The sequence below is a fragment of the Megalops cyprinoides genome, chromosome 22, assembly GCF_013368585.1.
Source record: "Megalops cyprinoides isolate fMegCyp1 chromosome 22, fMegCyp1.pri, whole genome shotgun sequence".
Lineage (NCBI taxonomy): Eukaryota > Metazoa > Chordata > Actinopteri > Elopiformes > Megalopidae > Megalops > Megalops cyprinoides.
In genome coordinates, this window is record NC_050604.1 from 17,876,612 (window position 1) to 17,903,652 (window position 27,041).

Here is a 27,041-nt window from a genome sequence, read left to right on the forward strand (position 1 = left end):
GCTGAACTAACAAGGTTGCAGGGGGAAAAAAAAAATCACAGGTGGTAGTGCCCTTGAACAAGGTTCTTAACCTGCAGCGTTTCTGCAGTAAATATCCGGCGAAGTGTTTTTTCTCTCTGTTTATTTTTTTAAGTCTACAGTTGTTGGGATCATGCATAGTTAAACGTAGTGGGCTCATTAAACATAGTGCCCATATTCAGTGGAAACTATAGAGTAGTGTCCTTTTACCTAAAAATAATAAATATATAACTGCATCAATAATAATAATAATACTTAAATATATACACACATTTGTATATACATTCATGCATATGTAAATACAAGTAAAGAAAGTGAACACACAAAAAAAGACCCTCCAGAAACATAGACAGTCATCCCTAGGGTTGATTAGTAATATAATGCTTGATACATGTTAAAAAGGAAAGAATAAATCAATCAAATTTAAGTTAGGGAATAAGAGCAGTTGTGGGGTTGAGAGACAAATTTTCTAAAGGAGGAATGTTCTCTACGTAAAAGAGAGAGCTCGAACATTTCCTCATTGGGAATCTGATGCCCTGCGTTTTCCTCTAGAGACCCAGGCCGGGCATAGAGGTCTCAGCCAGCACAGAGAGACAGTTACTTATTGTGTCAGTACATGTGGTTTCCAAATGAAACCCGAATTGATGTGCGCTTGAATATCCTGCGTGACATTGTGTATAAGTTGTGTAAGCCATTTATCCGTGGCTCAACTCCACGCTCCACACTTATCCCCCCTTCAAACGTCGGGAGTCAGATGTGAACGTTTTATGGAACCCTGCTGCTGTTTCAGTGTTTACCAACAGCAGTGTGAGAAATGCTCTAATTAGTGTTTAAAGCACGCTTCATCGGCTCTGTAAACGTAAAGCCGAGGGACAAATATTAGCAGCGGAGACATCTTACCTCACTGTGGTGGTGGTGGTGGTGGTGGTGGTAGGGGGGGTTCGGTTGGATGAGAGAATGATGTTCATATGAGGAGAAGCTTTAAAACAAAAATAAAAACTGCCAACTAAGGGTACTGGAACTTTCTGCCGCAGAAGGCCCGGCTTCGCCACATCAGCCAAAGGCAGAGATGGCGGGGGCGTACTCTGACACCCGTGTGGGAGAGTAGGGGAGCTGGTGTCAGGTTAATCTCCCAGCACTCTCCTTTTTACTCCTGCCCATTTGGCCTGGCTGGGGATGCTGGCCCTCAATGTGAAAAAATGAGATTGCGCTGTGTGTCACAGTGATATACTGGTATTGCGGATTTGCCCGTTGCGAAAAAGGATTCAGCATTGTGTTATGAGGCTCTGTATTGCTTCCAGTGAAATGAATTGCGGTGTGGAAACGGTGGTGTTTTAGTGTCTCTCTACAGTGCGGCGCCCCATCCAGCAGAAATTTACAACCCGCTGGAACGGATTGAAGGCCCTCCCTAGAATTTCAAGAGTATCGAAAGCAAAGCAGGCAAAAATATAGCTGTTAACATAACTGGGGAGATAGGAAAAAAAAACTGAAGGTACTGCATCAATGTATGTCCCTTTGATTGTTTTTGGGGGAGCGGTAGCTTTGTTACATGGCAAAAGCCAATATCCAGTATATCACAGTTGCCCGTTTTCGCTCCCTGAATGTTCTTTAAAGGAACTTGTTTATAGGGAGGGACATGGAATCTCTTCTCCCCACTATCGTACTCCATACTGCAGCTTTCAGTGAATGGCTGACTTACTGAATCTCAGTTTCAAGTTTCTCTTTCTCCCCATCCTCTTAAAGGACACCCATTTTTTCTCTGAAAAAATGAACAGTAGTACACCTTACCATTACCATTCAGTATGGATGGTGTTTAACTTGAGCTTGAAGGTGATTGAGAATGTCATTACTCGGAAGAAGTCTGTAACATGCTTTAAAATGCTCTAATGTTGAGGTGTTTATCTGGATGTACCTAACGGCACCAAATCAATAGCCGTAGCCTTCCATGGCTAATTTATAAATGCTTGGTACATGCAACCAAATACTTTGCCAGGAGGTTTTCGTTTGATATGCCTGGCTTGAGTGTCTTTTAAAGAAAATGGTACTGCTGTTATGGCACCTGAAAAAGTTAGTTTTTCTGTATCATTCTGAGCTCAGTTTTTTCTTCCAACAAGGAAAAGGGCAGGGTGTGTTGTAAGCAATACCCATCTGACTCCTCCCAACAGATCTGAGAAGCATTAAAAGGTAATGATAAGCGACTCTAAAAATAAACAGACGAGGTAAAATAATTCTCTGTTCTTTGCGTTACTCGCGGGGAATATACAGTGTCAAGCATGAGTTTTCCTGGGCAGCTACAGAGCACCGCTCATGTAAACAAGGAGACGTCAACAGCTCACAGAAGAGAGCAACAAGAATTTTTTTTTTTTTTTTGGCTGTTTTCCTCTTGAGGACAGAGACGCGTAATTCCCAGCAGCCTTGACTGCTATTTGGTGTAATTCTCAGTTGTATGATATCCGATTATGCTAAAGGTCTCCACCATTGGGAGGACAGACATGTGATGAAAATCCTGCAATATGGAACAGGAAGGAAGGGGTCTCCAGAGACGCAGTGAGGTGGAGGGTGGTTGCAGGCATTCCAGCTTTCTACTTAAACATCAAATGATGTGACATTTGTGGGCATATTTTCTTTGTAGTTTGTAGTTTTGTACAGATGCATTTCAGATGGGAAAGTAGTGTATATATATATTCTCATATAATTTTGGGTGACTTGTACACAAGAGGAGGAAAGAACAGAGGTTTGTGTGAATCAGAGAAGTTTTAAGCATCTGCTTTCTGTTGGTTCCTGACATCTATTGAATAACAGCAGGTGTGGCGATCTTAGTGAGTCGGTAGCTGCAGTGAGCAGTGAGCTTGTTCGTTTCCCAGGTGGGGCTCCATTGTTCCACACTTCAGCAGGTTACAGAACCTGTATTGCTTATGTAAATATCCTGCTGTATAAGTGGACAATGCGTAAAATATGAGGTTTGGAAATCACCACAGAGAAGAGAGTCATAAACAAATGAATAAATTAATTTGCTAATGTGTTAAAAATAACAAGCTGTGTTAGTTCCAATGAATGAGGAACTTTTATAAGGAAATAAGTCAGAAATCTTAGGAAGAGGAAATAGATTTAATGTCCATATTAATTTGATCTTGAAATAAAACCAAAATGTGTAAGCTGAGCCAAACACTAGCGAAACCATAGTTATTAAAGATTAAGACCAAACTGGTTTGCCGCTTGTCATCTTATAATACAGCCAGGAAATCACATGGAATTGAGATTTGATTACTCTAAGATCAAAAATGTAGAAATGTGATACATTCAGCTCTCTGTATTATAACCCCGATAATACGGACAGACCAGTGATCTGTCCTGAAATAATTTAACATGCTTGTCTTCTGCTCATACAGGTACTGCCCCGTCAAACCTGCGGCTTATTTACACACACCATATTCTACAAGGAGTATCCTGGCGGCCCCAAGGAGCTAGACAAGAGCATAAAGGGTGGAGAACTCTTCCTGACTGTTTTGCTGAATCCGGTAAGTGTCTGCTGGGTTTCATCTTTACCTGTACTGGGCTGTACGGTAGAACATTGAATCCTAATGAAGATATATGCGCCATGTTAACTATATATGGATAACACAGCAGATTTGTAGTTTAGTATGCTTACAGTCATAATTTTACAATAAAGTATGCAATAACAGTAAAATTATGAAAGGCACATGTGTGCAAAATAGAGGAATGTTATAATACCATTAATGTTTGTGGTGATGGCAATGACAGCATTTGAAACATGATATTGATAATATGAATTGCTACACAACAAAGGAAGAAAAGAAAGGAAAATCAGTCACCAGAGTAGAGGAATTTGATGAAAGATGATTTGGATGATGACAATGACAGCACCCATAATGTCATTGCCAGCCAAGGTGTTGCATTTCCCTGATTGCAGTGTGGATTTAAGAGTACAGTTGTGCATTTACAAAAGTAGTGTGTGTTGGAAGGTATTGACATGGCCTAAGTCATAAGTAAACGCCCTAGTGCTCTTACTTGAATGTCCCTTCTTTTCAGCTTTGCCAACTTACAGCCCTTTAAAATGTATTGTTCATATAATAAAAATACCTAGGCACAGATCATAAAAGCTTCTTGACAGCATCTGAGGAAAATGTGAAGACCAGCTCTGAGTGGGTTTCACAATTGGGACGGTGTGTGTGTGTGTGTGTGTGTGTGTGTGTATGTGTGTGTGTGTGTGTGGTGGAAGCCCAGGTGGCTGGTGGGAAACTCACAGAGGAGCTGGGATTTGACTGGACGCAACCGAGACTCTCGGCCCTGTGTATAGGCAGGTCAGAGTAGGAGGAGCCTGTTGGGGCTGCTGTCAGAGTAAGCTGCTTTACTGAGCAGTCCGGGGCAACCATTCTGGGAGATGTCCTACCTCAAAAACAGCACTGTAACAGGTGTGGCAGTGTCAATAGACTCTCATGCTGTTAGGATATACTCCTCTGCTCTGTGGGCTATGAGTGGAGAGATGGCCCTCTGGGGAGCCAGAGGTGCTGACAGATGTCTTCTCCTGGAAAAGGTTTCAGACACGCTACAATGAAGGGTATCTGCAAGTCCTCAAATCGACCTAACTCTGCATATGGTGAAACATAAGTGAATCATCAGTATTCTGATTGTCAACCTGAATGCTTTTTTTTTTTTACTGATCCATTTTGGAGGATTATCAGTCCAAAAATACTATAATTTTCCATAACAGTATGGAAGTGTCAAATTGATGTCACAGCACACTCAGCCTTATTGACAACATCATCAGCTCCCCATCAGGTCTCACCATAGGGGGGCGCTGTCTTTTTGGCAGTCTGATTTTTCCACTGCTCTCTCCAACACTCCTGGTTCAGTTCACATTTATGGAGACAATCTTTCCCTGTTCAGACAGAGTTTATCCATGGTGCTGAAAGATCCTGCTGGATGCGATGTTATTCCTTCTGCTCCGCCATACGTCTCAGTTTTCCGAGACTGCTGGGCAGCTGGAGGTTCAGAGGGGGTTCCTGTGAATTTACGTTTCTCAAAAGTTGAGCTCTCGCAGCTAGAGGTTCTCGCAAGCCCTCCTGCTGATGTTTCACATTCATTTTTATATTTTTAATTAAGCGACGCAGGAAGGGGTGCACTTTATGCGCTCGTCGTTCACGGAGCCATGCTGCGTCGAGCGAGCCTGTGAAAGCAACTGTATGAAAACCCAAACATGTATAGCATGTGTCCTACCACATGTGCTCTATTTTGGTCCATATTACCTCAGTTTTGATATATGGAGCGCTAATTAGCGGCAACCCTCTGAATAGCATTGTCAGTTCTCCTTACCTGAAGTGCCGGTGAGAAAATCATGAGAGCAGCCTGCTGTTTTGATGGTTGGCCTGTAGAGTGACGTTGTGCAAAAGTGAACCCCATGAAAAGTGTTGTGTTGAATGTACTAAGGGCTTGTAATCGGTCTAGCAAAGGCCATTGACCAGCTGTGTACTTACGGCCAATTGTTTTCCCTTTCTGAAGTCCTTACATTTTCCAGAAAGCAAATTTAAAATGAATGAATTTCAAGCGCTAGTAACATGTATGCATTACATGGCAATTGTGAGGGAAAGCACAGATCTTTGCATCAGAGAACATATGTGCCTTCAAGTCGATTTCAAAGTTGATGGTAATGACTTGTAGGATCTCTCAGAACATCAGCAGAGACCGTCAAGATAAGCTGAATTAAAATAAAACATTTCCAAGTGAAAATAATGAGAAGCAATGAGATAACATCTATCTTTTCAGAACTTGAATAATACTCTCCTCTGCCATTCAGCTTTCCTCCTGGGCATCTTCAAAGCGAGTGCGAACTGACAGTGTGTCTGTCTAACTGAAACAGACTTCAATGGAGCTAATATTTTATTGAGCTATGTACATCCTACATTATTTCTGATTTGGATTTACAGTGTGATAGAATGAAAGAAACACACAAATATGAAGCAATTAGTTACTTAGGACCTGAAAATATAATGAAGAGAGGTGCCCTAAAGTTCTACATCTTCAGATTTGTAAAATTAGCAATTCACGTGTCTCTCATTCAAACATAAAAAAGTATATTCAAATGCATTATAAAAAACCTTCCATTGTTTTTGGGGAGTGCCTTGCACTTCTGTGTATTTATTGTATGTCACATGTTTAATGTGAAACTTTGGCGTGTTCTTAAAGGGACAACAAGATATTCCCTGTATGCATTTCTACACACACCTTTGAACCAAAGAGGAAGGTGTTGAAAATGTAAAGAAAAAATGTCAATCTCTGAGGTTAATTGACCATGATAGTATAAGCTTTTTGTGGGGTGGGGGGATTTTTATCTTTTTCTGAAGAGAAAGGTCAAAACTTGCTGGCAAGACTGAGCCATTGCTGACAGTTTTCAAACAGACATAAAGGGTTACTGAAAATACCGCTTCTGAGGTCTTTTAAAGTAAATTGAGAACAGCTAAGCAGACGGACAGAATAGGTATGTTGTGGATATGTAATGTTATATTGTGTAAATTCTTGATTCCTTTTTGTAAAGTACTGGTACTATATGACCAAAGCATTGAGGTTGATTGAATAGTGACCTGTATTGGCATGCATGCTCCACTTGTCTACATTCTCTACAACACGGTTTCATTTATTTTTATGCTTCGCTTGGAATTTTAATCTTCCAGATGATGTTTCCAAATGTCTTACATGTGGTAGAAGCGATTGAGCACTTGATGAAGGTTTATGTAAGGTCTCCAACCTAAATGCTGTCAGATGTCTGGGGTATGTGATAGAGATTGTGTGTGTGTGTGTGTGTGTGTGTGTGGGTGGGTGGTCAAAGAGGAGAAATGTGTAACCTCTGACTGTTCCCTCCTGACATCTGTCAGTATCACATAAAAACATCGATATAATCAGCGCCCGGCCGAGTATTTGGATCCTGTTGGCTTGAGCTGTCCAGGGGCTGGAACGGCCCAAGCTGTAACCTTCCCGATGGGCTGGGGTCTTCTGCCCCCCACCCCTCCCCCCACCCCCCACCTCCTGCAGATCGAAAACCATAAAGCCAGATAAAGACGGACTAAAACCAGCTGCTCGGGTCTGAGCAATTCAGAGGAGTTTGTGACACTGCATATTGTGTCTGTCCCTGGCATATCATCAAATATTTACTGCTGAAACCTTATACTGTTTCATGCACCGAAATCACTGGAATTCCGTCTGCAAAGGGCTGGGAAGGGAAGTTGTTTTTATCCTTTCTTTTTGAACTGAAACATGCTCAAGTTTTTTCTTGTTGAGATCTTTCATGTCTCCTTTTTGGCTCTGATCACTGCTCTTGCCGACAGCACTGTTGTAGTTTCGACAAACTCAATCAACAGTCTCTCTCACACACCCTCCCTCACAGAAAATGAAAGTCCTTCAAGGTGTACATAGTTATTTCGATGGAACCGGGAAAATTCTATTTGCTTTGAACCTCTGTTTCAGACCTATGCTAAAAGCTGTAGTCACTATTGTAGTGTACTCTTTTGTTACAAAACACTATTTCGCCTTTTCATAAGCAGAACAGTTGACATATTCTGTATTATTTTTAAAGAAAATGGTGTCTGTTAACTTGTCTTAGGGGAAATTCCATGTTGAATAGATCCAGTCATAGACCCGACTATTGGGAATATTTGTTATATTAAAAATTTTTCCTGGTACAATTTTTAACTGAATATGTGTTTTAAGATGACAACTGTATCAATGATCAAGATATACATAACAGAAAAAAGTAACTAGGTGTTTGTTACTTTTAAGATTATTTTGGCTAAATCAAAATATTACTCTATAATGAAGGGATGCAAATGAAGTTGTGCAAGTAGCTAAACTGCCGGAAATGTCAAGTAGTCCCAGGGCACTGCTCTGTATTAGTAAAAACGTGTTGGTGCGCACAATTTTCAGTGAGTCAGTGAGAACAAGAAGCCTTAAGTAAGTGTTTTTCCTCATGAGACAGGGGCACAAAAACACATTGCCCCTATTTCACATTTGCTAAGTTATTATTTTGTTACAAAAACCATTCGCTTGCTCATTTAGGTTGATGTCAGTGAGGACATATAGGTCCCTGAGCCACTGTTCAATATAAAACAAACTCCAGAAAAAGTAGGAGCTGTTCTTATCGGAGCACATGTAGTTTATCTTCAAGGACGAGCTGACCTTCTTATAAAAATTTAAGTTGAAGCCTCTCTGAGTGAGCCACAATACATGTAAATGTACAAGAATGAAAATATTCGGATTTTTTTTTTTTTTTTTTTTTTGCCACATAGATTGCCAGATACCATTTTTTGTCCATTTAGATTGCTTTTGAAATATTTTTGTTTGTGTTCTGGTCAGAATACAAACAAACTGTAGATATTAATGAACTTCATAAAAATATCTGTTTAATAGCTTTGTGTTACTAAAGGTATATATATTTGTGATGTTTTTAAAGATATTTATCTCGATTAGCATTCTTCAAGTAGACCTGCAGTGTTGGTATGAAAGCATAATATAAAAATCTAATAGAAAACACCTTTGCATTGTTGTTATTGGTGTATGTCTTTCTTTTATGAATGTTTTAAAAAGTCTTTAAAAAGTCTGTGTAAATGCAAAAATGCTGCCTGGGTGCCTGAAACCTGTTTGGAAGCGAGGTGCATTTATGAAAACCTTAATATTCAATGCTTGCCTGACGAGGAACAAAACGTCAGTGTCATTCTAGCTCTTTCAAGCAGAGAATCAGCTGGTCTCCGTCATTTTTTTTTTTCCATGCAGATTGAAGGCTTTTAGGTTGCTTAAGGGGGTGATTTCACTTTAATGTCACACGAAGTGCCGTACTGTTGGATATTATATTATGCTATGCATTTGTTTGCACCAGACAGCAGAGCAGGACAGCAAGGATAAAGCCTGCTCTCTCTGCATGTGTCAAGAGGTGTGTAGGAACTCCCACACAGACCCCTAAGGGGGAAATGCACACTTCCTCTGCTCCATAGTCTTTAATGTGTTCGGGAGTCTTCTGTGCTAGTGAATGGGACGCAATGAAAGGAGGATTGCATTTTAAAGTTCACTATAACCCTGATTTCCAGCCACGGTCTCTCGCATCTCTCCCTCCATGGGGCAGATCTCCTTTAGCTTACACAAAGCTTTATTAAACAGGAGATGTTTATCTTGTGTACTTTAGTAGTTTTGTCTCGTAAGTCCCCTGGCTTCACGTCTCTCCTTAATGATATTTCAGAATCAATTTGGCTTTTCATAACTGGAGGACCTTAATTAACACAAGCAGGCGTAAGTACACTGGCACAGCAAATAGGCTTGCGCACTTGCGCTCTGGAAGAGTTGAAGTGTACTTACTGCTAGGCAGTCGGATGTTAATGGGTTTTTTAGATTTTTCTCAATCAGCCTAATTTAAGGTGTCACTGTTGCATTATCGTGAGTAACTGATGAAAGCCATTAAACAGACATTCAATTTAACCACTTGGACTGTTAAATGCAGAATTTTTGTTTGAATGCAAATGTAATTAGCACATCCTTTCAACTTTCGATTCAATATTCATGGATGTATGTATATGGCGGCTACATTTTCCCAACAAAAATACAATAATGCATTTTAATTCTACTTTTGTTTTATATTAAATTTCCATTATACAAAAGCTAAGAAGGTTTTTTTTCTGTTGTTTTCCAGTACATTTTTAGGAGCCTGTTCTATAACTGAATGTTATCGTCATACAAGGAGAGGATGGAGATTTCCTTGCCTTTTTAATGTCTGGAAACAGTAATGTCCGGGTTCAGTCTTACCACAGTGCACTTTTTTCCACTTCTTACATGACATCATGTGAAACAAAGGGAGGTTGTTGTGGCAGCAGACAGGTGTGCACCCTGGAAGGCGGCGTGATTTGTAACTGTGTCCCGGGCTGTGTGCGTTTTCTTTGCCAGGAGAGCAGCCGCCATGGAAAACCTTTTCCTCAGGTAAGCCGAGGGGATGGATCTGTGAGAGGAGACTGAGCCTGGTGATGGGATAGGTTTTGGCGTGAGCCAGGGCCCCAGAGTGCCGTGCAAAAGGGCAGCTGGAGCCCAGGCAACATTAACAATCACTGAACAATGTGCTCTTACATTAACCAGCCACGGGATCGATAGCCGTGGCCATGCTGCAGCAGAAATCCAATAGGGTCAGTCATTAGTCAACAAGCCCAAGCAACAGAATGAACTGATTCTTGAAAATGGGAGGGGGGGGCGGGGGGGTCGAATGGGGCAGGGGGCTGTGTGTGTGTGCGTGTGTGTGTGTGTGTGTTGGGGGGGGGGAGTGGAAATGAAATGGCAGGAGGTCTCACCCCAGACAAATCATTACAGCGGTCAAATAAATGTTACTGGATGCTGTGAATCTGTAACCCCTCTGTCGCTGCTTGCCAGGAGTGGGAAAAGTGAGAGAGGATTGAATTTTCCAGGACACCATAGAGTGACAGTCTGATAGCCCGAGCCAAGAGGCAGCACACTAGCCCAGACCGCAGTGCCGGACTCCAGACATGAAGCGCTTTGGTTCTAATGCCAGGAGAGGGTACTGCTGTTTTACTGATTAGGGAGGTACTTTATCACAGTTTCTCTAGTAAACATCCATTTGTGTGTGTTCTAAAACGGTGTGCTCTGGAAGTTGCCCTGGACGAGGAGGGTGTAGGCAGGGGAAAATGACTAATGTAATGTGAACTGACATTATCACATTGATAGCTCCTCAAATCAGACTACTTACCGTACACTGCCAGTCTTTACTGTTTATGCCATTTCTTTTCAAAAGGGGGGAAAAAAGATGTGTATAAGACAGGATCATAGTTGACTGGGAATGGTTTGTTAAGATCAATGGGTGCCACTGTTATTCAACAATCCAGAAGAATAGAGAGGGAAAAAAGGATCTCCTCCACCCCTTCCAGTCAGCCCAAATGCTGTATATTAATGTGAAAGTGCTCTTGTGCTCAGAGCAGAGCTGTGTGAAATAAGTCTCTCCAAGGGGCTCTTTCAGATGGGGTGTTCATGTGGCTGTCAGGAAGGAGCTGTATAAATGAATCAGGGCTGACATTTAATGGTTAGCATTGCTGCCCTGCTTATTAGAAAAATCTAGAATATCAGCAGAAATTTCTCTGCATTAGCTGAGTTTCAGTAATGGCGGGGCGGAGGGGGTTGGGGGGGTGCTCGCTGTAGCAACGGGGCTCACCGCTGTTCGCTAGGCCGTTCGTAGCAAGGTGCACAGAAACAAAAAAAAAAAACAAAATAAATAAATAAATAAAAAAAGTAGAACACTGCACATCTCAAAAGACATTACAGGCTACATGAGAATAATTTACACGGTCATTCATTATTTAAATCACGTCACAAGTGGAGTGTTGGCGGAAGGCGTCCCTTGGCAGAGACACAAGAATGCATTAAGTAAACAGGCCAGAAGTGATGTTAAAGAGACGAGATATTGCAAGAGTTCAATATCTCGCCAACGCCAAATTCACAGTGTGTGCTTCTCTTATTGCCTCTCCACTGGAGGGAAGTCTGCTTTTCGTAGCGTCCTGCGGGGGCGGAGGGGTGGGTGGGGTTGCGTGAGATGAGTGTGAATCCTTTCTGTGGCTCGAACCGGGGCTGCCCACGATGTAAGCAGGCACACTACATCTGTAGTTGAACTACACAGACCCACAGTCTGTAACAAAGTAGAGGATAGCAGCTGACGTCAGGTCTGGCAAGCGCAGGCGATGATTTGATTTCCTTTTCTGCTGTTTTTCCTCTTCCTATCCTTTCGCAATCGCTGGGTGGCATCATAAAAAAAATCTAAATATTCTAATGAAATACTAATTGTTTTTGACAGGGACACAGCCCAGCTGTCGAAGGAAAAGCACCGGTCTAAACACAGTGCTCAGAATGAATGTGTTCGCCGGTGCAAGCGAGACCGCGCAGACATTTACCGAAAGAGGCAGAACAAATTTAACTGACATCATTTGCTCTATTGATGTTCAACTTTCAATTATCCGAGGGAGAATGAACAGAGCAAACAGCATTCCAGACACACTGTGAGAATCGAATGAAGCTTATGCTAAGAAGCAATAAAAATTTCAATCAAAAAGAAATATATCTACAGCTAAGTACTTTGTAATGGGAATATGGTGTCCTATCATTGCTTTTTTTATAAAACTATTGAGGCTCCTATGGCAACCTGCCCAGAATGGGTGTGTGTGTGTCAGAGAGAGAGGGAGATAGAGAAAGAGAGAGAGAAATAACCTTCACCCGAAATAGTTGTTGAAAAACCAAAAAGTAGGCCTAAGGATAGACATTTCTTCATCAAATCATAGAGTAAATGAGGTGATAATTTGAACCCTATTAAGCTCACTTTGCTGCAGGGAAGAAGCAAGTGGTGATACCTTAATAAGTATGTGCAACAGTATATACACAGTGCATGCACAGTGAAAAACTGCTGTAACAACTGTAATGTTGTGTCTTTCACATATGGTAGGTTTATTTATGCTTATAAGGCAGTACCATTTAGCCCTTTATTCTCAATGTGACCCTGGATTCCTTTATGTAGATGAATTCTTGTTTTTCTAAATAAGATGCCACCAGCTAAGCTGGCCCAGATGAATTTTTCAATTTCTTTTTTTCATTGACTCTGGCTTCATGTGTGTGAATTTTTTATCGCAGTGTTATTTCAACTCGGAGCATGGCGCTTATAGAATTTCACATTATTTTCCTCTGACCCTTTGAAGTGTGCATATAAAGCGCTTCCGCCACTGACGAAACCCCATCACATGTCACCGCTGTGATTGAGAAGCGGGGAAATTTTGTAAAGCGGCATCAGCGAGCATCAGCGGGCTAATCCTAAAGGAAGGCTGGCTGATGCCCTGGGATAAAGACACCGCCGGTGTCCTACAAGCGAGGCCATATCGCAAGCGCTGTGATTAACATCACTGCATGTATTGGCCTCATGGTTCGGGAACAAGTAGGTCAAGTGGAGACTGAAGGCAAGGAAATGGAAAGTTTGAGGAGATTTGCGTTAGGAAATTTGGAAAGGCAGTCTACAGCATTTGTGAAGCAGATGCAGGAGAGAAGACCCTCATTGTGGGGCTTAGCTTTACCTGTCGAAGGCTGGAGCCCCTGTAACTTTTGCATTCTGCAGGATGGATTTATTATCCTCAGAACAGTAGATCATCTTCAAATAAGAATTCATAGGCAAAATGACATTGGAATAAGAGGGACATTATTCTTTGCAACCCATTTGTCTTGAAAACCCAGTTTTGGCCAGTTCGCTAAGAAAAATATTCATTTGAAAAGAAAACCTACATTACAAAAATATATTGAAGTAAGATGAAAAATGGGTTTCTGGAAAATGGGAGCTGTGTCGACAATATAAGCCTTGTAATAAGAAATTACTTAAATCTTGTATATCATTACTTTAAGATATTTTTGTCAAACATAAATGGATTGCTTCAAAGAAATAATGCCATCTCAAAAAACTCTTGTTTTTCTCATATTTCTTAATCAGTCCCATAGCTGAATCAGCTAAACAGAGAATCACTTGACCAAGAAAAAAAATCAACCATTTTACTAGTTACTAGTTTATAAGTCTGAGAAAACACTTGCATCAAAGTCTAGATGCAGCCTCAGCCAGTCAGCTTGTACTTCTTGGGATATCAAGAAAACTTCTGCAATCTAGTTTTAACTCAGTGGCTTCCAGATCTAAGCCATGTAATGGTGGGGATATTCATCCGTAGTCAATCCCGTTAACATTTCAGAGGAGGCCCCGGAACATGATTTATTATTCTGTCAGGTCTTGAACTTCCTCCAGGAGGAACAGCTGGTTGGAAACCCTGGAATCCCGGCTGGAGACCCATCAGATTGAACAGGTAGACAAGGACCAAATTGTAATCTCTCTGTTCGCTGTGCCAAAATTAGTCGCAAAGTGGACATCACGTGACCGCCGTTATTCTCCAGCAGACGCGGCAGCAGTGTGAAATAAATGAATTTTGGGGGTCGTGTTGATCCTTCTAGTCCTCGCGAACACAACAATATTAATCACCTCGCATGGCTTTTTTTCTTGCAACACAATAGAGGGCGCGTTTGAAGGAAAAACTGCCATGACAGCAGCAGAACTCGCTTATGAAAATTAGAGAGCTGCATGTTTCTGCACTTCGTCTTCATCAGAAAGGCTGGCTGACTCTTAATTAACCCAACACAGGAAAGCACTAGCATTGGGTGTTTTGACAAAAAGCCAGTGTGATCTTCAGACTTGTGCTTCATTATGGAGTGTGTTTGTTTTCCGAGACAATGGTGTGAAAACAGAATGGCTTAGTAAGCTTAGAGGAGCCAGAGAGGGAAACAGCAATTGTAGCAATTCCTACACAGTAGCTCTGTGCACAAAAAGCTCTATCTGTGATTCAAATTCTAAAAACAATACATTCATGTAAAGATTCTGAAAAACTTTGGGACCAAGATGTTTTTTTTTAATGTAGTAATCTGAATATCCGTAGTTTAATTGGCATCTTTTTATATTGAGAGCATGTCTATTCTTGGGAAGTAGATATAGACAAATTCGCTTTACCATTACCATGGCAAATTTTGTTTTTATTTTTATAAGATTGTGGGAGGCAATCATGTATTTTTGTCGCCATATCAGTTTTTGGCTAACTTTACCATTTTAGAGTGTCACGTTGGGCTTTTGACATTTCAAAACATCTCTGAATCTAAGGAAAAGTCAATGCCCCTTTGTTACCAAAAGTTTGATTAAATTGTGAAAGAGCACTCAAAGTGGAATCAATTTAAGTTCAGATGAACTTCAGTTTGTCTCAAAAGGCAAAAAAATGCAGTATTGATTTGAAAAGCACTTCCCAAGCCATGCCACTGATAAAATCTAGGGATGCGGGGTGAAAATTATATGTATGCATTCATTTGATTTCTAAATCCATCTTTGCAAAGTACACTTCAAAAAATCAAAACTGTTCAAATATTTATAAAGTGTATGTAGATACAGAGATGGATACATACAGTAGATAAATAGTACATGTGGTACATGAATATAATTTCATGTGTGCATAATTGTAAGTAGAAACCCCTAAGAGGTCAAATATTTTAGAGGACAAAAATCATAAATGCTGAGAATTAACCATTAATAATTCTAATAAAACGCAAAGTTGTTGTAGACTCTAAAGACCTCTGAAAGAAAATGCATTATTGATTTTTTTATTGTTAAGTGTAATCTCTGGTATTAATTACATGGTGGTTAATGAAATCAGTTGTGAAATTTCGATCTCACCCCTCAGCGTGAAGGAGCTAGCTTATTCATAGAGGTTAATAAAGTCAGTACCCCATGCAGTGAACAAAATTAGTTTTTTATTTATTATATTTGGGTGGCACCAAATATATCAGCAGCTAAATAAGTAAGTGAGTAAATAAATAAATAAATATGTAGCAGGAGGCCCATAATACTGTGCTGTACGGTCTTGGAAAATGAGATTTTATCAGGAGGGTGTATGGTGGAGACTACACAATTTAGACACAGATAAATCAGAAGGCCCCATCAAACCACAGGCTGCTTTTTCTGTTTTTTTTTTCTTAACACTGGAGAGTTGGAGGCTGATAGCTCTGTGGCAGCTAAATGTGTTTTCTTTCCTGGTATGAAGTTTGAATAAGGTCAGGGTCAGGGATAGGAAATCAATTATAGACAGAGCATTACTTTTTCTTTATTATCTGCAAACTGAGGAGAAGGATGCAGGGAACGCCACCTCTTCATGTGCTGCTTTTTTCTGGGCGTGTGTTGCTGAGTACAAACTGAGATCTTTGAAACCGCTTCAAAGGCGGGTTGAGTATTTTCTTCACATTGTGTCCTTAATTTAAACAAAAGAAAGAATAATACGAAGCCCATGACGTAAGAAGAAGGTGGTTTGCAGTGTTTCTGGTGTACCGTCTTGATGTGATGTGTCACTTCACGGTGTGTACTAATTCAGTGTCTCAGGTAGGTCCTTTGTACAGCACTCACGTATTTGTAATCTGTGACCACAACAGAAAAACAGTTTAAACGTTCAGTGTGTGAGCTATCATAGGTTTTCTTCTGGGTGTGTGGGTGATTTTTATCACTTCTCCTAAATTGCTTCTGTGATATTTCTTTAAATGTTTCTAAACCGATCCCAGACATTTGAACGAATATATCTGATTTTTTTGAGGATATACGCTAGTTTTATGTAATTTATTTTTTAGAAATGTATTTATTTGATGATAAAGTTGATCATTTTTGCATGATTAATAATAAATGATAAATGGTAAACATAATTGACCATAATGAATGGCAAATATAACATGGGAATCAAGTAATATTTCATGCTCCTAGTGAGCAAACACTATTGTCATGTGTATATTTTAATTTGGTTGAGGCTTTCTCTGGTGTCTATATCAATGCTAAGCTATATTGCCTTGAAACTGACTGATTGATTAAGTGATTGATTGGCATTGATCGGTTGAATGCTTGACATTGATTGACTGATTGATTCATGCCTGCCATCATAAACAATATACAATGTCTTTTCGCTCCTTCGCTTGTGAAATGCTGTGTGAAGGGTGTCCTGCCATCTAATAAATATTCAGAGCCGCTCCCTCCCCTGGATGGCAGGAGTGCAGATCAATCAAAGTGCCATCGTTGTATACAGTGTCCGCTACAGCCTTCAGAGCTAAGGGGGGAGTGTGATCGGAGCTTTATTACCAATGACTGGCGCTGCTGAAGTTGCCACTCATTATCTCAAGGAAAATGGAGTGACATTTTAAGTTACATCTGTGAGCGAACGAGCCAAAATGTAATTTCGGTACTATTCCTCCTAAGCACAGATAAATGACATCAAAATATATATTTCCCATGAACCACAGGGAAGAGCGCAATTTGTTGAAGGGCTTTTATCGTAATGGAGAGTAAGAGTCGCATCCAGCGAGAGTGTGTGAAATAAAAATCGCTGTTTTCATTTTCCGTTTTTGCTCAGCCCTGGGAAAGCACAGGGAATGATGTCTGGGAAAAAAATGTTATGAATAGGTGGACAGTTAAGGTACACTTTGTGATACACAAAGTTTACCTCAAACACGATTCAGGAAGTTTATAGGTTTGTTGTGGTTTGGCTTTCTTTTTACTGTGGAGGGGGTTTGAGCTACAGATTTGTTCATTTAAATCCGTGTGGCACAAAGAGGTTACCTGTGCCTGTAGTCAATGAATTACAGCCAGTGTAACACAACCTACTTAAGCATTTAAATTCAAGAGTGATTTTGCTATTTAACCAGCTTCTGCTATTTAACCAGCTTTTGTCACTTAAAACTGTAGCAAGGGAACTCCGCAATGTACATCAGGGGTGAGGTTTGTTGACAACGACCATGAAACCATGGTTTCACATGCAAAAAAAAATTTATTATAAAAGCCACTCAACTCTGATTGGTAGTACATATTATTCAGGAGAGGGTTTCATGTAGAGCATGGCAAGTGATTTTACACACAAATTAAAACTGTCAGGATGGAGTCTGGAATATCGTGCAGTGAGATATTATACAGGCTCATCCGCCCAGACCCCAAAGAAGATTCTACAGCAAGGTCATCTGCTTCTGGACCTGGAACAGCACGGTCCAGTGAATTCTCCTGCTTTCTTTAAATGACGTAAGTCTCAGAGCTGGGAGGAATGCAGCAATTAATTGATCCAAATACCCTAAGTGCCTTAGTCAAGGAGACTTATATTAAGAAAAATAAGTCTCCTTACCAGACACCGTCTGAATTGGGCACCCCTGTCTGTCTGTCCTGTCGGTGTTTTGAAAACACCGCACTGAATCGCTGCCCACATTGCTATGGCACAGCGGTATTGTAAATGTGTCATTTCCCTAATTATTCACATTTTAATGGCTTCTGTTAACGTCCCCTCTTTTGCTCCCTAAGGCGTATCTTTTGGCATTATCAAACTGTGGAAAAAAAACTTTCGGGCTTGACACTTCACCACAAATCCCAGAGCTGTGAGGATGGGCTGTCAGATGCAAGCAGCCTCAACTACAGTATATCGACAGGAAAAGTTAAGGGGAGCCACAAGGAGAGGCAACACAATGCTGGTGCATTCAAACCCCACCAGCTGACGTGGAAAACGTCTCTGCGTTTGATAGCTGTCATCCTGACACATCTAGCTATTTTAAACTGAGTGTAATCTGCACTAGAAAAGATCTCTTTTAAAGTTGGCCTTAGCCTTATTTCTAACCAGAGAAGTTATTTGATACTTCTTCCCTGAACAACCTACAAAATTACTGAGGCGTAGAGGCTGGCCTGAAACAAAGGCTCTTTTCTTACAGGCTCAAAGACACTTGTTTTTTTTGTTTTTTTTTTCTTCTCTTCAAATCGAAAGTGAATTGCCACTCAAATAAAAAAAGGCTGTTCACCTTTCTATCACTGTGTCTGATCTAGACCAAGGCGATTGTCATGGAAAGCCGTTTTCGTTTGATGTCAGTCAGCGGGGCCTGGCTGAATTCGAGTGAATCAAAACTCGGGCGTCTCAAAAGAACAAGTTGAGAGCTGGGATGGAATATTCATGGTCTCCAAACCCAAGAATGTGCAGGCATTGTCAGCCAGAAAACACTTTGTTAAAGGACTCTCAACCACAGCAGAGCTGCTCAGGGATCCAAATGGACTGACACGATGAGTGAAATGATGAGGGTGGTTTCCCAGAAGTAAATAGTTGTTTACCCTGATTTGTTTTACGCGTAAGAAATGAATATGTTTCAAACAGCTGTAGTTGTTGAAAGGTTTGTATTATGAATGCAGTGTGCTATACTACCTGATATCCCTTAATTTAAACGCAGAAATTTCCTCTCAGATATATGGCAGCAATTCACATGGGGGTTTTGAGGTTACCTGAGTTGAAAGTGTCTTCTGACATGATAATATGCTTCAGTCGCCATATACAGCTAATGCATTAAGGGCATTATTGAAAGTGTATCTGTTGCAATCGTATGGATTAATTCATTCCCACCTACATTTTATTAAAGCATTGAAAAACTGTTCTATATAACTGTCTTGATAGAAGGTTTGACATGAGTTCATGCAAGCAGTAAGAACGCTTTTCAAATTCTGTGAGATTACCCTCCATAGTGGCTGGCAATATAAATCAATGTGTTGTTAAATTTAGTTGACATGTTCTCCACATTCTTCAGTTAAATTGAGGCAAACATTTTCACAAATAACTCCACAATGAAATTGTTGGAATTGATTTCAGATCTCAAAAGCAATTTTTAAAATCCAATTATGTCACTGACTGACATGTAGAAAGTACTGATTTAAGATGAGTGCTCTAAAAACACAGCAATCAATCCCTACATAGCGAGTGCTGTTGTTATGCCAACAGGTTGCTCTGTGGTGTTTTTTTCCTCTTGCAAATAAACACTTCAGTAGGTGTACGTGTTGTATATTGGACATTACAGCTGGCTGCGCTGACACAGAAATCTTTGAATCTAATGATATGTTTTCTGCAGTACTTTAGAAATCGGATTATTGCAGTCAGGGTGTTAAGATGAGCGCTCTGATCAGTGTGAAGGCTGACAGCATCACAGTCAAGGCTTGACTTTGTGAGCGCTGTTCAGAGATGGGCGGTGGTCACGTCTGCGGTTCTGCTCAGAGAGACCCCTGGGCAACCTCCCTGCCGGCTGCTGTTTCTCCCAGCCCCGAACAGCTTCCAACCGCCACCCCCCCATCTCCCACAACCCCCCCCCCCCCCCCCCCCCCCAATGACTGCATCTCATCCCCCCCGCCCCCCCATGCTCGCATCCATCACCTTCATCTGTCAGAGCGCTGTCAATCTGACCGTCAGCGCTCCAGACCGCCTCCAGATATCCCTTCCCAAATCAGCTCTGCCCCGGTACCTCAGCTCCGTGCGTCAAACGCGCGCCCGGGTCATGGCCAGAGGGATTGCGTAAACAGCTGGCCAGAAGCTGAGGAAAAATTTCTTGACTGGAAAGGCACCCTGAGAAGGATTGAAAAATGCGAAGCAGCCAAACATTTTCTTCAAGGCCAAAGAGAGATAAAATAAACAAGTGCTCCGTGAACCAGAAAGGGCCGTTTCAGACCCGAACCATCAAAGAGAACACTTTAGTGGAACGTGTCATTAGCATTTTTACCTGCTTGAAGGTCAAACTAAGCTGAGATGGAATTTATTCCGCACAGTGAAAGTGATACGGCTAATTGTAGACGCAACTGAGAGGTGATTGTATTAGAAGCATCTTATTCTACATATCCTGAATCCATATCAATATCACTGAAAATGAAACCGTTATTGTCTGTTATTTCATGTCTGTCTAGTATCAGTCATCCCTATGTGTTTGAATATAAATAGCAAAATGCAGTTACTGTATTTATATACTGTTCATTTGCACATAAATTAATATTTGGAATCACTCTAAAATAAAACCTCTGTGTATATAGTTCTTTAAGGAGAAATAGTTTTGGGGGGAGATATTTTTGCTGTTAGCAGTGTTACAACATGACCTTCCTATATGATTTCCATATCACATACATTGTACAGCTATATGGGTTGTTCATGCAAGGCCAGAGGAAAGATTCTTGATATTCAGGAGATTAATTGTTAAAAGCCCAATGAACAAATACATAATATAACTTGAATTTCAGAAGAAAGGGAATTCCTCTGCCAGTTCTCTGGTCCTGTGTTACTACACTGCGTTCTTATTCTACTAACTTTTACTTTTACTCCCAAAAACAGGTTTAAATTTTAGAGCTGTAATCTGTACATTTACAGCATTTTGGCTGTGGCTTTAAATTTCTCCCTCCTCAGCAGGTAAAACAGAATGACATATAATGAAATATTCTAAACACTCAGTTAAGGCAAGGCAATTTGTTCTAACGGTGATGAATTATAAAACTGTTACCACCCATATGCCTGGTTCAGGAAATCCTAATGCTGCCATCTAAAGGTAGCAAGTGGAAGTTCTTTTGTGCAGTTTCTAAGGTATGTATTCTCTCTCTCTCTCTTTCTCTCGCTCTTTTTTCTTTATATATAGATAAGCATCTTCATGACCCATTTATCCAACTACGGGAACGACCGGCTGGGCCTTTACACGTTTGTGAACCTGGCAAACTTTGTTCGGTGCTGGACCAACCTAAACCTGCACACCCTGCCTCCACTCCAGCTGGCCCACAAGTATTTCCAGCTGTTCCCCGAGCAGAGGCATCCGCTTTGGCAGGTCAGCCGCATGTGCAGGGAGAACGAGGGTTTGGCTGTACAGTAGCTCCTGGAGCCAGGCCCATCGCTCTGCTTGCTTCTGTCATTACCTTGAGCCTCCCTGTGCTTGTACGCTCACACTCACACTCACACTCACACTCACACACACACGCACACGCACACACACACACACCCATGGGGAAATCACAGTGGAAGAGGTATCTGGGGTCATTCTGTGGTTAAAGTTTTAAACTCAGGGAAAGCGTTTATTGGGACGCACCAGGCATTCGTACAGGCCATGGGCTTAATGTGTTCTTGGACCATCCATACAAAACAAAAAAAAAATAAACAAAACAATTGTTACAATTCAGGTTAAACTCTAAATACAGTATTTGCATATGTTTGTTTTCCTTACATGGAGTGCACTGCATATTTATTCATACCCCTGTCTAAACAGATGTGAATAAATGTTTTCTGGAATATAATCCATTAATCCATTTTGAAAAATCTGTTATATGCTGTTAGGATTAAGGTATATTATTTTTTTAAATAATTTTTTAAATTTATTAAATAATCTTGTACCATATTTTTTACTCTTATTTAGTTAATGATATGAATAAATATAAAGGGCTTTCAGACTTTCAGACACTGCCATTTTCATCTGTTGCCCAATGTCTGTATCTTGCATAATTTTGATTAAGGTGGATTCCATATACTCTATACGTTTCATGACAGCTATGATTGATAAGTGATTCTGTGTGTGTGTGTGTGTGTGTGTGTGTGTGTGTGTGTGTGTGTGTGTGTGTGTGTGTGTGTGTGTGCACGCATATGTGTTGGGGGATGTGTGGAGATGACCTAAAGCACACTCTCATGATTAATTACGCTTGCCTTCAGAACCCTTGTGATGACAAGAGACACAAGGACATTTGGTCGAAGGAGAAGACCTGTGACCGTCTCCCCAAGTTCATGGTGATTGGTCCACAGAAGACTGGTATGTACACAGTGTATGCTGGTGATTTCCACCTCTAAGAGGGAATAAGAGGGAAAAATGTTGCCCTGTATTTCCAGAAGAGGCTTTGGTGATATCAGTAATCCTGCTTCTTGTTTTTATCTTGTTTTCCCCCATCTCTTTTCTTCCTTGATATGGCATGTGGGTTTGTATATATTCTCAACAGTGGGAGAGACTGTGAGAGAGTGCGAGAGAGAGAGAGAGAGATTGACATAACAAGACAGAAATCTTGATCTGTGCACTTGCTTGGAGGTGTTAGGAGTCAGGCATGACCTGTAATAAGGGGAGAAACAGAGCACTTAGCAGTTATTTTTCCCAGGGCAGAGGTCCTGCTTAATTGCCTTTGGCAACGAGCACACCAGGATGTGTTTTTATGTATTGAAGACAAGGACGTGTAATATGAGAAAACTCAACCAGACCGGTTTCTCTGCAGGTCTTTTCTTTTGTCATCATTTTCCTTTTTTTTTCATCCGCTGGTTTAACATAAATTATTTTTTAGCAAGTGGCATTGATTCAAAAGGCATTGTTGTTGACAAAAGTCATTGTAGTCAAGCGGAGAGAGGAGACGACTGAGCCTTCAAACGGATCAGAGGCTGTGAAGCTGCCTTTGACTTTCTACTGTGCTGCCTCTGTCTGTGCCCCACCGTTACAAAACAAGAAACCTCCGGCTCAGTTTGGATTTAACTTTAATGTCTTACATTCTATAGTCAGGTAGCCCCATCATCCATAATGCATTTTGGCTGTGTGTTATGATTCTGCAATGAGGCCAATCCTTAGTCAAAACTCAGCCTGCTTCATGTAAAACAGAAAAATGTATCTCTGCGTTTCGCTCATGTGAGTCTTTGCTAGCAGAAGCCAGGGATGTGAAAGCTATCCAATGAGAATGACTCAGGGAGAGATCTTTTTTGGTGTTTCTGTTAAAAATAGTTGATTGGTGTCAAAGATAGCTGCCTTGTTAGAAAGTAGATCTTACAGCAGAAAGTGAAAGTAGAAAAAGGGAGGGAAAACTTCAGAATCCATATGTGTACTGTGGGGAATGTTTTGGTGACAAAAATAGGGCAATGATGTCATCCAGTATAGATCTTTCAGTGGCAATGTATGTTATTTTTCACTGTTAAACTAGCTGTTCCTTGCATGTGTGTTTGGGCTCCTCTCCTGGTTCCAATAGGTAGAAATTTGGAAAGTCGTACTTAGTAAAAATAGTTTTATTGTATGTGTTTGGCAGATATACTGTGCTGAACCAACTTTGCACAAAAATCTCTACCAGTATATAAACATAAGAAAAAAGTCAGTGTACAATACAGACTATGAGAGTAGGAAAGTGCATATTAGTATTGAACATCTGACCTCCATTCTACACATTCTACTCCTGACTTCCTGCCGGTCTAAAGTATTTGAGTTGATAACGTATTTGACAGATCTCTGGCATAGTAGCAACAGTATGTCTGTGCAGGGCCTGTCATTGTCATTATTATCATTAACAGAAACTGTTTTTCCCTCTCCAAACCTGTCTTTTTCAGGGACCACAGCCTTGTATCTCTTCCTCATAATGCATCCCTCCATATCAAGCAACTTCCCCAGTTTGAAGACTTTTGAGGAAGTCCAATTCTTCAACACTAACAACTACCATAAAGGCATTGACTGGTAAGAGACAATTTAATGCATGCCCTCAAACAGATTGAATTTACTAGCTTTTGCCATCCATTCTGTCCATGTGTATCTACATGTGATAAGAGCCAATAAGAGATTAGCCTGGTAGAGCCATTGCACAACCTCAGAAATTCCTTTGGATGCAATTAAAATGATTTTGTGACTGGGGGACATATCCATATTTGAGATAAAGTGTATAAGGAAAGCTTTTTATATAGCCAGAGATAAGGTCTTATCGTTCTTTTCCAATGTGCTTTACATAGAGGGGAAATGAGAACAGGTTATTCAATGCTAGACAGCAATATTGTTGTTGCACTAAGATCCAGGAAGTAAGCGGTCATTAGCGGAAAGGTTATATGAAGCAACAATCAGCTTCACAGTTTTAATTGTCTACAGCCAATGTTCTGAATTTTCACTGTGATGAATGTATATTCAGTGTTACCAGGAAAGCAAGGTGCATCTCAGTCCTCTAGACTTTCAGTGAAGAAAATGTGTATTTCTGTGTGTATGTGTGTGTGTGTATGTGTGTGTGTGTGTGTGGGTGTGTGGGTGCGTACGCGCACATGCCTGTACACCTGTGAGTGTAAATGCATACATGCGTAAGCAGACATCTGTGTGTATGCGTGCGTCTGCGTACATGTGTATGTGTGTGTGTGTGTGATGGATCAGTCAAAGTGATGACTGATTTCTTTTTTTGTTTCCGTAATGTCAGAGCAGGAGTCATGCATTCATATTAGACTGAAATTAGTTTCTTTCAAGGTCTCACATTGGGCAAATTTGCTTTTGCTCATGCCCTTGGCAAAAATGGAGGCAATTGAAGGATAAGTACTCCAGGTCATTTTATTCACTTTGCACACATTGTTATTATCAGTCCACTTGCCTGTGCTGAAAAGTGACGTGCCTAGGATTTTTCATTTTTCTTGGCAGATTTGGGTCAAAAATTTATATGTATGAGATATCGGGGTACCTGGGAATTTTTTTTCATTTGTCCCACCCCCAATCTCACCCCTGTCCCCCCTCCAAAAATGTATTCTAACAAAATATTTTAGAACAATTGTGTCAGTATTAAAGCTGGTGCAGGTACAAACGCGGCATCCATCTTCAGATGTGTAAAGCGGTAAACGTATCCCGTGTTCCAGAAATGTGACCATCTTCACTTCAGAACTGAGGGGAATCTTACCATCTTGGAATTGTAGTTTTGCAAATTTATATTCCAAAATGTGCTGCAGCGGTCTTGAAAGTAAGTGGAGAATAGCACATCTACTTACCATACGGATGTATGACATGCACATGCAGAACCACAAACAGCCAGCTGACCAATCATTGACTTGAAAATGATCTGATCAAATAATATCCCATGTTGCTAATTTGGTTTAGAAATGGAAAGCATGTTTAAAAGTCCAAAATGGCAGTAATTTTCTCAATCAGTATATTATACCTATATTTTCAAAGATATAATATATGCAACATACACATTGTAGAATACCCCAGGATTAAGTTCATATTTTACTTTTCAAAGCCTGCGTATGAATACACTTATTGCTTGATTTCCCATGCACCCTTATTCTCAGCATACCCTACAAGAATACTGAATACTGGTACGGCTGAATTCAGCATGAGGCTGAAGTGTAGAATGGTAGTGCTGTGCCTGGGAGTTGACCCTCTCACCTATGGGTTACAGGCCTAGCTGCTTAACCACTGTGCCACCCTCTTCAAAAAAGTCAAGAACAGCGCAATAGCTCTTGACTCTGTTTACTCTTTTTTTTTTTTTTTAAAAGTCCTTTGTTTCTTCTGCAGGTACATGGAGTTCTTTCCTGTTCCCTCAAATGTAACCACAGACTTCCTGTTTGAAAAGAGTGCAAATTACTTTCCCTCCGAGGACTCGCCCAAGCGCGCGGCGGCCTTGCTGCCGAAAGCGAAGATCATCACCCTGCTGATCAACCCGTCAGACCGGGCTTACTCCTGGTACCAGGTAAGCGCACCCCTGCAAGGGGCAGAGCCCCAGAGGCCTGTGGCCCTCCACGGCCAACTCCATTACCCAGCTACAGGACATTTCCTGTTTACTTTTGCACAACATCAGGCGGAGAGTGGATAGGCGGTAGAATGATGTTTGGCAGCTCACAGGTATGCATTAGTAATTATAGTCACGCAAAATCTGTTGTCAGCATATTTTTATAACAATGATGCTAAAGATTCAACTGTTTTGGCATATTCCCTTTGCTTTATACATACAGTGTTATACATTTAGCAATATTTTTATGCCTAACCCAAAATGTCATCACAGCTGTATGGGTTAATTATTGTGCTTTGTTGTCATTTATTGCTTTTGTCTTATTATTTCTTGTAAGTCGCTTTGGATAAAAGTGTAAATGTAAATGTAAAACTGTGAATAAATGTAATGTAAAACTGAGTTTTGTATGTGAATATATGTAAATGTAAAATTGAGGCGTGTGTGTGTGTGTGTGTGTGTGTGTGTGTGTGTGTGTGTGTGTGTGTGAGCATATGTATGCTAGTGGGTGTGTATGTTTATGTATTCTTGCATGTCTCTTTGTGTAATACCCATGGTGCAGTCCCCTGTAAAACCACCTCTGCAAATCATTTTAATAGATAAATGGTGTACCCAGCATGAGCATGGAGGACAATAGAACAGAACTGACCTCACCTTCAACTTCCATTTCCTGTTCTATATATCCGTCTGACTTCCAGTCTCAGAATTCACCAGGCCTGAAATATGAAGTCTATAGGTCTGTGTAGGGAAGAGGTGTATTCTCCTGGGAGTCGCCTGAAATGGCAGGCTTTCTCTCTCAAAGTGAACTTTTAATGTCAAGAGAGTAAACCTCAGTCTATCTGAGGATTTTTCTGAGGAAAGGTATTACATTGCCGGGTGTGGAATTTCAGACCCATTGCAGTGGAATTCTGTAGGCAAAGTACACAAAGTACTCCATTTTTCTTTTTTTTCCCTGAATTCTGGCTATGCATTTTGATATATATTGTATGAATATATTGAATTAAGAAGTAAAGTGGGCATTCCAATAACTGAGAACTGTCTTAAGAAAAGTCCTTCAAATATGGAACAAAATGTGTTTGAAGTGTTCAGTATTGCTACAGTGTTATCTATATAATACAATCCTTTTTTAAAGAATTCATAAAAAACATGACCACTTGAT

General features: G+C 40.7%; 1 protein-coding gene across 1 annotated transcript in view; it reads left to right on the forward strand.

The window, feature by feature from the left end:
- ndst3 (N-deacetylase/N-sulfotransferase (heparan glucosaminyl) 3) overlaps positions 1-27,041 on the forward strand; it is a 70,888-nt gene that overhangs the window by 36,168 nt on the left and 7,679 nt on the right. Inside the window, exons 6-10 of the mRNA XM_036516775.1 lie at positions 3,408-3,536; positions 21,055-21,237; positions 22,110-22,206; positions 23,745-23,868; positions 25,672-25,846. Coding sequence (XP_036372668.1) covers positions 3,408-3,536; positions 21,055-21,237; positions 22,110-22,206; positions 23,745-23,868; positions 25,672-25,846 — 708 coding nt within the window. The remainder of the gene's footprint in view (positions 1-3,407; positions 3,537-21,054; positions 21,238-22,109; positions 22,207-23,744; positions 23,869-25,671; positions 25,847-27,041) is intronic.